This window comes from Vicugna pacos, chromosome 6, assembly GCF_048564905.1.
Source record: "Vicugna pacos chromosome 6, VicPac4, whole genome shotgun sequence".
In the NCBI taxonomy this organism is placed as follows: Eukaryota; Metazoa; Chordata; class Mammalia; order Artiodactyla; family Camelidae; genus Vicugna; species Vicugna pacos.
In genome coordinates, this window is record NC_132992.1 from 84,168,361 (window position 1) to 84,183,108 (window position 14,748).

Genomic DNA, 14,748 nt, shown 5'->3' on the forward strand with positions numbered 1-14,748 from the left:
GCTGCTCGTCAGTGGCCAGTTCATGGATCCTTTGAATCAGAAAAATCTCTAAATTGGTAAATTTTTTAGAGAGCTCTCATTGTAAACAGCTGTTTTATGGATACCTGTGGAAAGACCAGATTAAAAGGTGCAAAAAAAACAAAGGCTAACCTTAAGAACTCCCTTAATTAAACAACAAGAACAACAACAACCTGCCCCCCCCCAAAAAAAACCAAGGATTTGGGAAGCCCTGTCGAATTTGGTGTCTAAGCTTCCCTTGTGGGTGGTGCAGATGCTAATAAAAACCTTAGGTTAATTAAGAAAAGAATGGGAGGAAACCGGGGGAAAGTCAGGGTACTCTTCCCCAAAAGGTAGACATTTTTAAAGGGTTATTAAGAAGGTAAATAAAGCAAATATTGAAAGTAGCGAAATAAAGAGGACTCAGAAGGGGAAGACTCACAGGACTTGTGCAGCACGATGGAAATCTTCAGATGGTTATTAAGAAATGGGATAAATACAATGGACATTGATGGGATTAAAACAGATTTTTCATACAGCACTACATGAGACTGGGCAGGCCAAAGGGACCCCCTTTGGTCCCCCAAACTTAAAGGGCCCCAAACAAGTCTCCTTTATTTACTCCAGTTTGGAGAAATTTTTAAAACCGGAAGGCAAAAATTACAATAAGAAATCTGACCAACAATCACTTGAGGCAACAATTAGGTCAATTAATCAAGTTAAAGATTGACAAACGGGCCTGGGTCCTTTGGCTTGACCCCTCACTGCAGACCCAGAGCCTTTTACACAAGAGTGAGTGAATGGCTAGGGGGTGGAGAGAAGTTTCTGGGACTCCATGATGCAGGAACCTCACAAGTTGTACTAAAATCCATTGGTGGAACCCTGACTCGGGCTACAGAGATTGAGGAAAGAGAAAAGTACAAGTGTTGGTAAGATTATGACAGACTGTTTGAGCGGATGATAAATGAAGAAGTTATACAATGCTGCATGAGTGTTTTATGGGAATGGATGCTCTGTCTGGTTGGGAATCCTTCTCTCACCCAGTATTGGAAGACTGAGACTTGTTGATGGGGTCCTAATGGAGGCTATGGTTAAAGGTATACAAGTTGATGAGATTCAGGTGGAAGCTTATTTAAAAAATTGGTACACTTGAATGGACTTTATGAGAGGTGGTGATGTCTCTTTTGCCTGATTGTATTGTGAGGGTAGATGTTGTGTTTCACTGGGGAATGTTTCCATTGCCTCGTATTGTAAGACAGGGCATATAAATCCACCCTTTGGGCAATGTAGTTAAATATGCATGAGAGTCAACAGGGTGACCTGAGCCCACACAATGTGAGTTGGAAACTGGGGGCTAATACTGGGGCCTGGTAGCAACAATAGTGGAGGCTTTTTGCCCCTTGTGTGAATTGGTCTGGGGTTGACTTGAGCGCTCATAAAGAGAGCCTTTCTTGAATGCCTTGCACAGACTTTTTGAAGGCATGATACATTGAACTCTGAAGTTCTAGAACACAGAAGTCTTTTGATTTCCATTTTAATTGGAAATCTTCTCTCTGATATAAAGAAGTGAATTAAAGAAAATGCAATTGGATGGGCAGATTGGCCTTTTGATATGAGTTAGGTAGTAGCCCAGTTCTTTGGGGAACTGAAAGCAACTGTCTTTGTCCTGCAAGTCTTTGCAAAATCAGAAATGTAAGCACAGCCTGCAGTTACCAGAGCCCCATTAACTCAATCAGGAGAACTTAGGAAAAAAACAAAAGGGGGAAAGAGGTCTTTTCAAAAGTACAAACTACTGGAAAGTCTCCCTCACCCAAAATCTAATTCACAGCATCCTTACTAAGATTACTTGTCAAGGACAGATACAACTCTTAAAGGTCTTTTCCACAAAGAGTAAAAAGCCTTCACCATCTGAGTGGATAAACTTAACTTATTCCAGTTGTTATTTATAAACTAGTGAGTTTTATATTATGCCTGATTCATGACAAAAGTTTTAAAATGAAAGCTCTAAGGCCCCTGGTTGTGTCTGCCTGTATGTCTATGTATGTATGTTATAGACAGGATATTTTCCTACCATCTGATGGTATTGCCAAAATGTGTAAAAGAGCTCTCTTTCATTGGCTTAAAAATAAACACTTATGAGTTGAATTATTTCTAAATATAACAGACTAACTCAAATCTTTTAAGTTCACATGATCTAAGATTAACTTTCAGTATACAGAAACAAACTTAAAGTTAGTGCTTTAGTGAAAATAGACATGTCTTTAGAATTATCAGCATCATATATAAAACTGTTACTCTACTTGGGTTTACTTGTCACATAGATTCATATTATCTCCGTTACAAGGTTTGTCAGCAAGAAAAACAGCCTGGGATGGTGGCTGGCTGTGTGTAACATTTCCTGAAGTTTTCATGGGCACTTTAAACATAAGTGTCTGGAACAAATGATTTAGAGAAATGTAAATGGGATAAGACTTAGAAATAGCTTCCAAAGTTCCAAGTTCTTTTGGTAACTTAAAACTTTAGAGTTTTGCTAAGTTAAGTGATGGGAATTCATTGAATGTCTAGATCATTTCCAAATAAAATAAGATATTGAAACATTAATTACTAAGCAAGTCTAAGTTTACCTCCTTTTTGTCTTCTTGTTACAAAAAAAACTAAAGATGTTTGGATCTATTAGAAATGTGTCTTATACCACATTGAGAAAAAGAAATAATTATGCTGTTAGGAAATGTATGTTGCTAGAAATGTATTACTTCTATTAATACGTAATACATGTAAAATATACATTATGAAATGTATTTTTTAAATGCTGGCATAACAAACAGTTCACAATTGTTTACTTAGTTTTCAGTAGAAATTAAGGTTTCTAGGGTTAAGAATTCTAATGAACATATTATAGAACTACTAAAATTAATAAAGAAAACATCTGCATATGTGAGGAAATTTTTAAGAAGGTATAAGGAACGGGAATGCATTTCGTTAAGGTAAAATAAAGTAATTTTGTCTTAAAAAGAGGTTTAAGGAGAAGGGAAAGCATAAGACAAAATCTGAATGTTAAAAAAGGGAGTTATGGAAGGTTTATGGAAAAGCAGCTCTAACCCTAACCCTATCCCTAAGAAAAGAGTTTTGTGTGTGGTCAGGACTGGCTGAGATTAGAATAAATTTGAGTGAATGAGTCTTAATATTAAAAGTAAGCTGGTACAAAATTAGAATCTTGTCTTCCTCCTCTGTAAAAGAAAAAAGTCTGTTCTTCATAAAGAAATTGTAAAATATTTTTCTTTACCTTTGAGTAGTCTGCCTAAAAAGAAGGGTTTTACGTTTTATCAGAATAATTTCTTATGTTGTTTTTATCAGGTCTTTGATTAATTAAACTGAGTCTTTTCAGTATTATAAGAGCTATGTAGTTAAAAAAAAAAGTTATTTGCCTGTGAAGTCTTTGTCACTTTGATTAAATGGATAACTAAGCATTGTTTCACAGTGACCTATGATCCTGTTTCACCAAGTGTTTTTAAACCTTTTGATATCTTTGACAGACTTACCCAAATCAAATTCTAAATGCAGTACTTTTGACCGCTAGCTAACTTTGGGATTTTTCAGAGGGCCCCTGAAAAATCTCAAAGAGAAGTATTGAACTAATTAGGCTCATTGGGTGTGTTTAATTACATGGGAAGCATTGTCAAGTACATGATGACAGACCTTCGTAGGTTATTCTGGATGAATAAATGTTATCAACATATATATTCTAGAAATTATATAAAATCCTAAAAATTCAGATATGTACTGACATAATGTTATTAGTCATAATTCTAGTTATTATCTTAAAATGTTGTATGTTACAGAAATAACCAGGTTCCCTTGTCAACTGCATTGTAATCGGATCTTTTACCATGCTATTTTAAGTCTTTTGTCATTTATAAAGTTACTGTTTTACTCTGATGATTTTAAAAAATGCTTCACCTTCAAGAAAGTTCGTAGGAAAGACTTTTTGACAAATACAGGTTTCTGAAAACCTTCAGATCAGACCACTGAACTGGGTAAGAAATTACAGAGCTCTAATGGAAAAGCCTGATGGCTTCATAAAACTGCTAACAAAAGGTCAAGATCAACAAGAATTAATTACATGGGACTGAATGAACTGATAATTATAATTCTAATTTTTATGACTTTTCGTCTGAAATATTATTGGCTTTTTAATCTTTGTTTTCCAGATAAAAGAAAACCTTTCCTCTTAAGCTAATTGCCAGTTAACAGCAATTTGATAAATTATACCTTTGTAAGCAGAATTGAAACTTTATCTTTTAAATTGAAAAGTTATCTTTGTTCTCCCTACCCAATCCCTCTAGAATTTCAAAGCTCTTAGAGAGTATTCTTATTCTCATGACAAAATAGTTATTTACATAAGTTCACTAAAACTCTGTTTTACTTGTAACAGGACACAATTAGAAACACTGGTTTTATTACCAATGTTTTGTCTGGGATGTCATAGTTGAGAATACGCATAGACTCAGTTGTGACAAGACAGTTTAATGAACTAAGGTTGACTTTATGGCACCATAAAGAGCCTTAGAGAAACAGCCTGGTGCTCTGTTTGTAGGGTTCTCAGTTCCCTACCAGATGAGTAAGGAAGGTCAATTCTTGGCAGTATAGGAACCTCAGGATATTTTGGGGACCTCGAAAAGAGAGGAATTCACTCAAATCTATAGGTATTACAGGTGAGTCTGATGGCAAGTTCTTGGCATGGGTTCCCTGGCCTTGTGAGGCTATTTAACGTTCAATCTGCAGATCCCTTATAAATAGTTCCAACAAAGCAGATGTAAAAGAGCCTGTATCATCAGTTACTATTACGTAAATAATCAGGTCAGGTTTAACGAAACTAAACTTATCTTGCAAAGAAATTAGTTCCTAGTTTGGCTATCTTGAGTAGAAATGAGACTGATTTTAAAGAGAAAAAAATGGGTTTCTATAGAAACTATAATACGCACTTGAGGATATTAGATTCTGGCTCTGTTAGTCATCTTTGAAGTCTTGTTTTTCCACCTGTAAACTGGACTGGATCCTGAATTCTTCTGATTTCCTCAAATATTTGGCTACAGCTTTCCAAACAAATGTTTCCAGTTTTTCTCTGACTTTTGACTTGGAATCACTAAGAACCAAAGTTGCCCTTTTCCTGAAGCCCTTCAAGTTGAAGCTGAGAAACTTGATATAAACGTGAGAGAGGTCACCACAATAGCCCACATTTAGACAATCTTCATGCCCTAACCCTAAGCCACTCAGAAAGTTTACCTGAACACCTGATGACATCATCAAAGACATTTCAAACTGCAAAAGATGCTTTGAGCCTGACATCTAGAAATCTTCTCAACTGGCAGTTCTCAGGACTCAGACCCTGGGTTTATAATCTACTCCAACTTTTATTTTCTTTCGTCCCCATAGAAATGCCTCAGATTAAATACTTGATTGCTTGCACCTTATAAGCCTAGCTTTGAGAGCCCACCTGCATCAGCACCTCCTGAAATGGGATTAACTGGACTGACCTGTTGTCAGGAGGACTGAGAGACTGGTTTAATGAGAGGAAACAATTCACCAAGTCAGCTTCTGGACTGAGACTTCTTCAAGAAGTCTCAAAAGCGGGGATGTAAGGAGCAAAATCTGCCACCCCAAAATGTGCCTCCTTGGCATGAGGATTAATCTAGGCTGATTAGTTTTAAGAAACAGAAGACTTACGAAGTCTTTCTGTTCAACTCCCCTTTCGCTGCCTAAAGGATTTAGATGAAGGGCTTATTCCCATACTAGCACCTGCCACCAGGGATCCCTGCAAAGAATCTGTGCTAGGTATGCTGGGGACAACTCGGCAAGACCTAGAGCTCTGAGTCCACTCTCTATCCCACTGTCTCTGCACGGCTCAGAATACAGTTATGGACCAATCATTTCCTTTACAGCTCCATGTGAATTGCCATCCTCCCCTTTGAAGTCCCAAACCAGTGCCCCCAACATCCTCTTTTCTTTAGCTGAAAATGGTATTTAAGATGAGGGCTTCAGCCATTTGGGTATTTCTCGGTTCTCCTGGATTTCTCCCATGTGTACATGTTATTAAACTTCTGTTTGATTTTCTCCTGATTTTAATTGGTTTCACGTCAATTTAATTGTCAGACCAGCCAGAAGAACCTAGAATAATAGAGGAAAACTTCTTCCCAGACAAACTGCATGACCTTTCCAGTTCTATGACAGAATCTTTTTTTGTTCTAGGCGTTTCTAACTGGGGAGGTTATGCCTTGGCCTGTGCGCTGTACATCCTGAACTCATGTGAGGTCCACAGACGTTACCTGAGGAAGGCAGTTGGGCCCTTCAGAGCACCTGGGGCACAGAGCTGGACTCAGGCTCTCCCATCTGTTGCTAAGGTAACATACTCTAGCAGGCCACTCTCATGGACACAACTTTTTTTTCCAGTTGAGGAGTAGACGTGGTATTTCAAGCCATAAGCCATGGGCCAGCAAGGAATCAGGGACCCACTGGGTGGCTTTTGTGTGGGCTCCTCCAGCTGCAGAGCCAGCTGTGAAGGGCTGTGTGCAGTTCTGGGCATTCCCCGTAGGCCAGCTGCTGAGATCTGAGTCTGGGCTCTGACTCCGTAGTCTGGGGTCTTCCTGACGTGGCTCAGAAGTTTCTGGATTCCTGGCACTGCCAGGGCACCGTGCGGAAGGGACAGGAAAGGAGGGCTCTGGCAGCTGCAGTGGCATGTTCAGGGAAAATGCTCTGCCCTGATGGGGCCCAGAGGGCCTTCTGTGCTTTCTTTGCACTTCCTGGATCTGAACTGGAAAAAACACTCAGAGGGCTGCCTCACACATGATTCCTGATTCACACAGACACAAAAGACTGAACCCAGACAAACAAATTCACGCAGCCCCAACCCTTACCCTCTGGGGGTGGAAGTTCTCCTTCCACATTTCTACCCAGTCTCTCATAAATACATTAATAATATGTCATCCTTATAAAGAAAATAAAAGGGAACATCTTTAAAGCAAAAGTAAAAACATGTTTGTTGAGCCCTGGCTCTGGGCCAACCCCAGGCTTGCTCTGGGAGACAGTGAGGGGTAGGGAACTTGGGATCCACAGGGGAGACAACACCTGAAAGGTGATTTAGGAGCCAGGATGGAAATGCCACACTGCTGTGGAGACACAGCAAACAGGTCCTTTAGCTCATTCTGAGAGCTCAAGGAAGGCTGCCTAGAAGAGGTGGCACTGAACTGGGTCTCGGAGGGTGAGTAGGATGTAAGGAGGAGGAGAGGAAGTGTGAGAAGGACCTTCCAGGCAGCAGGACACACATAAGCAAAGGCGCAGGGACATGACGCAGTGTGGTGTGCAGGGCATAACTAGGTTCATCGTACTGGAGTTCTGCAGTCACTCCGTGGGGCCCTGGATGCTGGGCAGAGCTGTGGCCTGAGCTTTGGTGAAGCTGGACTGGTTAGAGGGTGGAGGAATGTCCTCATCTCTGCTCCATGTGTTGTTTACAAGTAGGGCCTCTATATTCAGGGACAGTTCTTAGGGGACCTGATTGTGACTATGACAGGAGTGGTCACCATACTGAGGAGCCCAAGGAAGGTGCCCACCACCATCCGGGGCACACCCTGCCCACTCTGGCCCTTGGCTGTGCCCAGGGGTTTTACTTGAGGGCAAAGCAAATGCCTGGAAGTCATTCCCCACACCTTGTCAGGAGCCAAGAGCTGACTGGAGACAGCTTATATAAAGAACTTCAGATGGGTGGATGGGTGGATGGACAGCCTGATGGCGGGCTGGCTAGCTGGCTGGCTGGCTGGCTGGGTGGATGAGTGGATAATGGGTGGACGGACAGATGGATGGATGGATGATGCAGAGGCAGCAACATGGTCTCTGACTGCATCCTGGATCCCACTCTCTCCCAGCCCTTTCATCCCATTCCACTTTTCTTTCTATCTTTGTTTAAACTGAGGTATAACTAACACAGTGAAGTTGTACAGTGGGTGAATTTTACGTATATATACACCCGTGCAGCCACCATCAAGATCACGACACAGAAGACTTCCAACTTCCCAGGAGGCCCCTTTCTCCCACCCCGCTTTGAACAGCAACATCATCTACCCATGAATATCAGCCCCTTATGCTCCAAGCGTGAATTAATAGTGACCACCCCTACACTCAGCCTGGAAGCCCAGAAGTCATCCTGGGGCCTCCTTCCCTAGACACAGTGAACTAGGCCTCAAGCCCTGCCCACTCTACTGGCTTCAGTCTTCTGTCCCTCCCCTCCTGCCCTTCCTGTCTCAGGCAGCCCCCAGGTACTCTGCCTCCAGCCACTCCCTGGTCAGTTCTCCTCCCCTGTCACCACCACCTCCACTTGGTGGGGCCTCCTGTAAGATGGTGTAGTCATTCCCTGACTCCTGGAAATTTGCAGGCAGCCACTGTTGGCCCAGCTGTTCCCGGTGGCTCTTACAGGCTGAGGGCCAGCCGGTTCCTAAGCTGCTGACTGATCTCATGCACCCTGAGGACCCCAAGGGTCCTCCTTGGAACCCAGAAGGATGTGGATGATGGGGCAGGCAGTGTGCTGGGAGGAACTGGTCCTAAGATCCCAGAAGCATTGCCCCATAAAGGATGTGACCCAATGGAGAAGAGAAATGGGGAAACAGATACCAAACAGAAGTTGGAAAATGCTGTTCGGGGCTGGGAAGCCCCTGGGAAGGGCTGCTGGACAAAGAGCTTGCCTGGGAATGCTCCTGGGCCCCCCTCCCGCCTTGTCCCCCAGAGAAGAATGGAAATGCAGGCTCTCAGGCCAGCGGAGAGTAGAGACACATCTTGGGTGACATTTACAAACACTTTCTCCATTGTTTTGAAGTTTTCAATGAGTGCTCCCCAGACCCCCTGGCTTGGCCCATTCTCACTCTTTCGTCACCTGTGGTCTTAGTCATGCCTCGTCCAGAAAGTCTTTCTTGAACCACTTCAGTAAATTGGTTGGGTGTTCCTGCTCTGTGCTCTGATCACCAAGGGCTGTGCCTGCCTGCTTGCTCATCTAGAATGTGACCCCAGGGACGAGGACTGTGTCACGTTCACCACTGTATCCCTGGCGCAGGGCCTGGCACATAGCAGGTGCTCAGTAAAACTGTGGTGGGCGAGGGAATGAGAGAGCAAATGCCTAAGCAGGAGGAGGAGAGCCCCCCTCATGTCTTTCCTAAGCCTCCTGTCCTAGATTCCTCTGTCCCCTTCCTTTGTTGGTAAAGGAGGAGGAGGGTGTGCTTTGCTTCTGCCCTTGGGCACCATCTCTCCTGTGACTTTGCCTAAGACTCACCTTCCTCAGGGGGACCTGAGCTATTCATCCAGGGACAGACGCATTGGTGGCTTAGACAGTTGGTTCTTTGGGAACTTCTCTTTAGAGGGAGATAGGAGGAGGCAACTCAAATCACTTAAAATAAAAATTTAGTCAGTTTAAGGAAGATAGCACTGGGCTAAAGACCTGGGAACCCAGCCCTGCCAGTGATAATCCACCTGATTTCATGAGCACCTATTGTGTGCCCAGCACCATGCTAGGTGCTTTACTTGCATTATCTCATTTAGTCCTCACATCAGTTCTCTAAGGAAGCATTGTTGTTATCACCAACCGCCCCATTATACAGATGAGGACGCTGAGGCACAGAGAGCTTAAAATACCCAGCAGAGATCCAAGTCAGATCTGATTGATCCCAAACCATTCTGCCTGCTGGGCCCAGGTTGGGGCTGCATTTTCTGTGGCCCTGCTCCCTCCAGATGCTCCCACAACCATGCTGGGGGAGATCTAGACGGTGACCGCAGCAGGATGTGGCCCATCCCCACCGGAGGCTAACAGTGGGGTCTCAGGAGGAACTGGGGCGTCCGTGGCACAAAGGCAGATAACGCAGAGCTGGGCAAGGTTAGGTTGGCCGGAAGTAGCCACGCAGCACCTGCAGAAGTGAAGCTTTAGTGTTTGTTAGGAACATGCAGTTTTCCATAAAAAGGCTACTATTCAGTTACATGAAGAAATAGCCCAAACTGTTCAAAGTGACAGCTTCTAGGGAGTGGATCTGGGGGCCGATGAGTGATGTAGGATGCTGCTATTTTTCATTATGAGTTTCCCAGTGGCATTAGTATTTTTAACCAAAGTCTTATTTTTAAAAAAGAGACTATGTCAAGTCGAACACTCTTTTTCCAGTTAGAAATGTATGTATTTCTTTCTTTTTCCTCCCCCTCTGCTACTTCTATCTCTGCCCCCATTTTTCCCCAGGAAGAAAAAATGTTGAGCATCCTGGTGCAGCACAGAGTCCGGAGTGGAGTCTCAGGCCTCGTGGGCATGGAGGTGGACGGGCTGCCCTTCCACGACACTCACGCCCAGATGATCCAGAAGCTGGTGGACATCACCACAGTGCACGGGTGACCGTGCACATTAGAGGCATGGGGGGTGTGGACCAGATGCTCACGCCTGGATCTAGGGAGGAGGGCCCCAAGGGCCCCAGCATCCTTCCACAATAGCCTTGCAAATAAACCCTGGCTTCATTCTGGCCTGGGAAACTTCATGCCCACCTCCTGGGAGGGCGGTGCAAGTGATGCGAACCAAGGAAAACACTTCTCTGGGGGTTCCAATTTCTGCTATTATTCCTAAGTGTGGAAGAGGCATTGGTTTCAACCCTTCTCACCAGGGCTTCTTCAGATCACCCATGGAGTCTGCTCTGAGAGTCTTCTGACCGATCACTGAGCAGTGAACCGCCAGGCAGACATAAGGGGGCCCTGAATAATCCCCCAGGCTCATTAAGAAACAGCAAAATGTACAACTGTGTAGTGTATATAATGAAGCTCTAGGGCATCACTCAAGGTTTACTCATCACCACCACCGACAAAATATTTATACCTTTGAAAATCTCCTTTTCAAACAGCATTTTGTTTATTTAGGCAAAAGATGCCTAGAAGCTTATGTTTATCACCATCGCCTCCCTCTGCCCCTCCCCATCTGCTCACCCCAACTCCGGAGCCAGATTCTGCCCTCCTTGCATAGGACGGCGGCCACACTCCTGGTGCCCGGGGGTGGGTCCGGACCATCCAGGGCTTAGATCGCTCACAGAGTCCTCCTAGACAGTCATCAGCTTACTCTGTCTCCTTCACTACCTCCCACTGCACGTTCTCCAACCAAATCCAAGGCGTAGTCACTGACCACATCCCATGACACTCACTACTGAACCAGCAGTGTATCTTGTGCCGAGTGACGGCTGGCTCATCCAGATGGAGTAATCCTGCTTCCCAGCTGCGGCCCCAAACGTTTATTGTGTCTATTTTATTTTATTTCCTTAAACATGTCCAGTTTGCTTCCTTTTGGGGCATTAGCTCTAAAGCATGGAACACATGCTGTAGAAATTAAGTTGTACACTCAACAATAAAACCTAAGTGTTTAGTTAAGTGATCTGACGTTAACTTCCAGCACTCCCTACACAGGGCGTGGTGAAACCCCCAGCCAGTAGCTGGGGTGCGGGCTGTCGTGACGTCCCTTTGTCATTCTGGTGGGGAGTCCCCACTGCAGGTCTGTGCTCCGGCTGGTGAGGCATCAGGGCTCATGTGGCCTCTGTAGCATGCTCACAGTCCCTCTCCATCTGTGACTTCTCACAGCTCGGTGACCTGCCTCAGCTCTAAGCCTCACTGGCCAAGTGTCCTCCAATTATAATTTGTGTCCCTGACTTGGGACTGCAGAGCAGCACGTAATGGGGGCCTCTGAGAGTGCACCTGACACTGCTGAAATCTTGATGGCTGGAAGAGAGGAGACCATATCTGCTAAGGCTGCCAGCCCTCTTCTGACTCATATCTGGGGGGAATACACTAATGGGCCTCTGGTTTTGCAGTCGTACTAGCAGAAGTCTGTCCCGGGGAAGTTTGTGGCATGACTGTGTAATAGGTCAGCTTCCCTGTGGGCAGAAGTTTACGGGGAGATGATTAAGTTGTTTGGGAAAGAGGCTAAGACCTGGGTGGAGCCCAGAGAAAGCTGACAGTAGGGGTCCTAGTTCTCGAGTGAGGCATCCAAAGTACCCCCTGCAGGGAGAGACAGGCTGTGGCCCTGCAGCAGGGGCTGAGGTCCAAGGAAGGGCCAGGAGAAGGCTCCTTGGCAGGGTCCAGCCCAGAGACCACAGGAGCTCTGAGTTCCAGGATGCAGTTCAGGCCTTTAGTTAAGTTCTGCTTGAGTTCATCCTAGTCTTGGCTGCGCTTTGGGGAAGGGCTCGCGTCCACATCTGAGGTGCCATGGTGAGCATGGCTGCCACCTGGAGAAGCTGGTTACAGGGGACAAGAGGTGACCTACAGGAATGGTGGGGAGGCCCAGGGAGAGAGATGGGCTGAAGCGTCCACCAGGATGGATTCTTAGGGTGTGTGAGCATCCCTGGCATTTCCAGGAATATTGTTGGGGGGATGGTCCTGGTAAGCAGTACCTGGGATGCTCTGTGGGTGTTCAAGGGCAGGCTGGAGACCTTGGGCAGTCTGAGGTGCACATGTCCCATGGACCCTGCAGGTGGGCCTGGAAGGTAAATGAACCAGGAAGGAGGTCAGGGCTCCTTAGTCCCCTGGCTGTCCTCTGGCCACGTGCTGCCCCATTGCTTACCTGGGCAGGGCATTCCTCTGGGGTCATTTTCTGCCTCTCATTGCATAGGCCCTACTGACCACCAGCCCCACCTTAGTCCATCCCACTTTCTGCCCATTCCATAGGGGTTCCACTGGCTCCACAATGAAGTCTAACTCTCTGATTCAAAAGACCACTGCTCTAGGCAGGATGGAGAAGATGTGACTTAACAGCAATTCACATCAACTCATTAGATGTCAGTGATGTGATATGCTTGCCAGAAAGCCACAGCATCAATAGAAGCACAGTGCGGTAAATGGTCCTTCTGTCCCCAGTGCAGGTCATAGTTTGCTTCCAATCCAAGCATCATCTTTGAAGAGGTGAGTGTTGTTCAGATGAGGTACAAGAAGGTGAGTGCTTAAACCCTGTTATGTGGAGGTGGCTTGAAGAGCTGTCTGTCAGAGTCTGCCAGACCCTCACCAATTCCGCTTCCTCTTCCTGCATACAAAGGAAAACTACATTTCCCAGCCTCCCTTGCAGTCACACTGGGGCCATGTGACTGGGATCTGGCCAACAGAGTGTGAGTAGCAGGAATACCAACTACATCCAGACTTGGCGGTAACCTCTCTGTGAGGATCTTTTTATGCTCCTTCTCCTACCTGTATGGATGGAAGGGGAAGACCCCAAGATAATGGAAGCTCTTAATGGACAAATCCTGAATCACTGCCATCGCTTGGGAAAAAGACTTGCCAGAAAGTAGTCACTCATGAACAGTTTGTAAATTTTATTGTTTTAAGGCAGTGTGATTTGGGGGGTGGTACATTTGTCACTGCAGTATAATCTAGCCTTGCCTAATACAAGCTTTGGAGATTTAACACTGAGAAGCAGGCTATGAGAGTCGTCTTCAAATACCAGTACCTAAAGAGTCGTGTGGCTTCAGGGGTCAGAACTAAGCCCACTTTGGCTCATTAGGAGTTAAGGGTTTTTGCCCAACTTTGGAATGACTCATCTTAGGTAGGAGTGACTTGGTGTCACTGGTGGTTTTTGCAGAGAAACTGGGGGAAATCTGAGGGGAGGGGAGCGTCCAGAGGATCATTCATAGAGAGGGAACTGGGTATCACAACCTCGACAGTGCATTTCAACACCGATACCTAATGTCTCATCTACCAATATGTTTCTGATGGTTGTTGAATTAAAGCAAATGGGACTGAAATCCCACCATTTCCCCCAGAGTACTGGGCATTACTGTGACCCTAGGGTTATTACCATCAAACGCCATTATCTTGCCAGATGAATTCCCGGAGGCTGCAGGAGTACCAGCTGCAAGCAGCACATTCTTCAGAAAAGCCCTGAGCCAAGGAGAGTCAGATTCTGGCTCCCTCTTGGTAGTAGAGCCAGAGGAAAGCAGCAGATGGGGATGGATTCTGTGCTGAAATTTCTCCCACACTTGTCAAGCCAACCCACGGACCAGTGTGTGTAAACAGGAAGATGAGCCTTTATCTGGCTAAGCAACACTGGTGAATAAGAAAGGAACCTAATGGCTTTTGCCACCTTCAGTCCAAACCAGATGGATCTCTTCTTCCACCCATTCTCTCAGGAGAGAAAGGAGTCTTAATCCCCAATAATGCGTTACTTAGTCTGTTTGGAAGAAGGATAAGTTCTTCCGGAACACTCCAGGACTCCTGGACTCTGACCCAGGGAGGGATTAAGTGACTAAAACCAAATTTACGTTTTAGCATGATGCAGTTAATCCTTAGTGATAAACATGGAGCCTGCCACTGGCAAGAAGCAGCTCCAGCCTAGGAAGGCTGATCACCAAAGGTGGGGCTCCCCAAACAAAACCCCAGAAGTGAGGAGAGCCCCCAAGAGGGGGGGGTGCCGTGAGAAGGGGATGGTCTGATCAAGCTCCCCCTCACTGTGAGGAGAGTTGCTTAGTGGGTTGATGGAGTTCTGTGTCCAAGGACAGGAAATAATATTCTCTAAACCTCAGGACTGAGCTGTCCTCAGAGGGCAAGTGGCCAAGTTAAATCCCAGAGTGGATTGGCAACACCGTGCTATAGAGCTTAGGACACTCCATGAATCTCAAGAAGAAGAAGGAGAGAAGACCCTACTTCACCTGAAGGCTCCATCCTTCTTGGTCACTGGTGGGTAATCGAGGACAAATCCTCTAATTGCGCTGTTAGAGT

At 45.4% G+C, this 14,748-nt stretch overlaps 1 protein-coding gene across 6 annotated transcripts in view; it reads left to right on the forward strand.

The window, feature by feature from the left end:
- DGLUCY (D-glutamate cyclase) overlaps window positions 1-11,418 on the forward strand; it is a 120,107-nt gene extending 108,689 nt beyond the window's left edge. For all 6 annotated transcript variants that reach the window (XM_031679335.2, XM_015242623.3, XM_015242622.3 and 3 more), the window contains 2 exons: window positions 6,244-6,395; window positions 10,256-11,418. In XM_031679335.2, the coding sequence (XP_031535195.2) occupies window positions 6,244-6,395; window positions 10,256-10,405 (302 nt within the window). In that variant the 3' untranslated portion in view covers window positions 10,406-11,418. The remainder of the gene's footprint in view (window positions 1-6,243; window positions 6,396-10,255) is intronic.
- The last annotated feature ends 3,330 nt before the right edge of the window (window positions 11,419-14,748 follow it).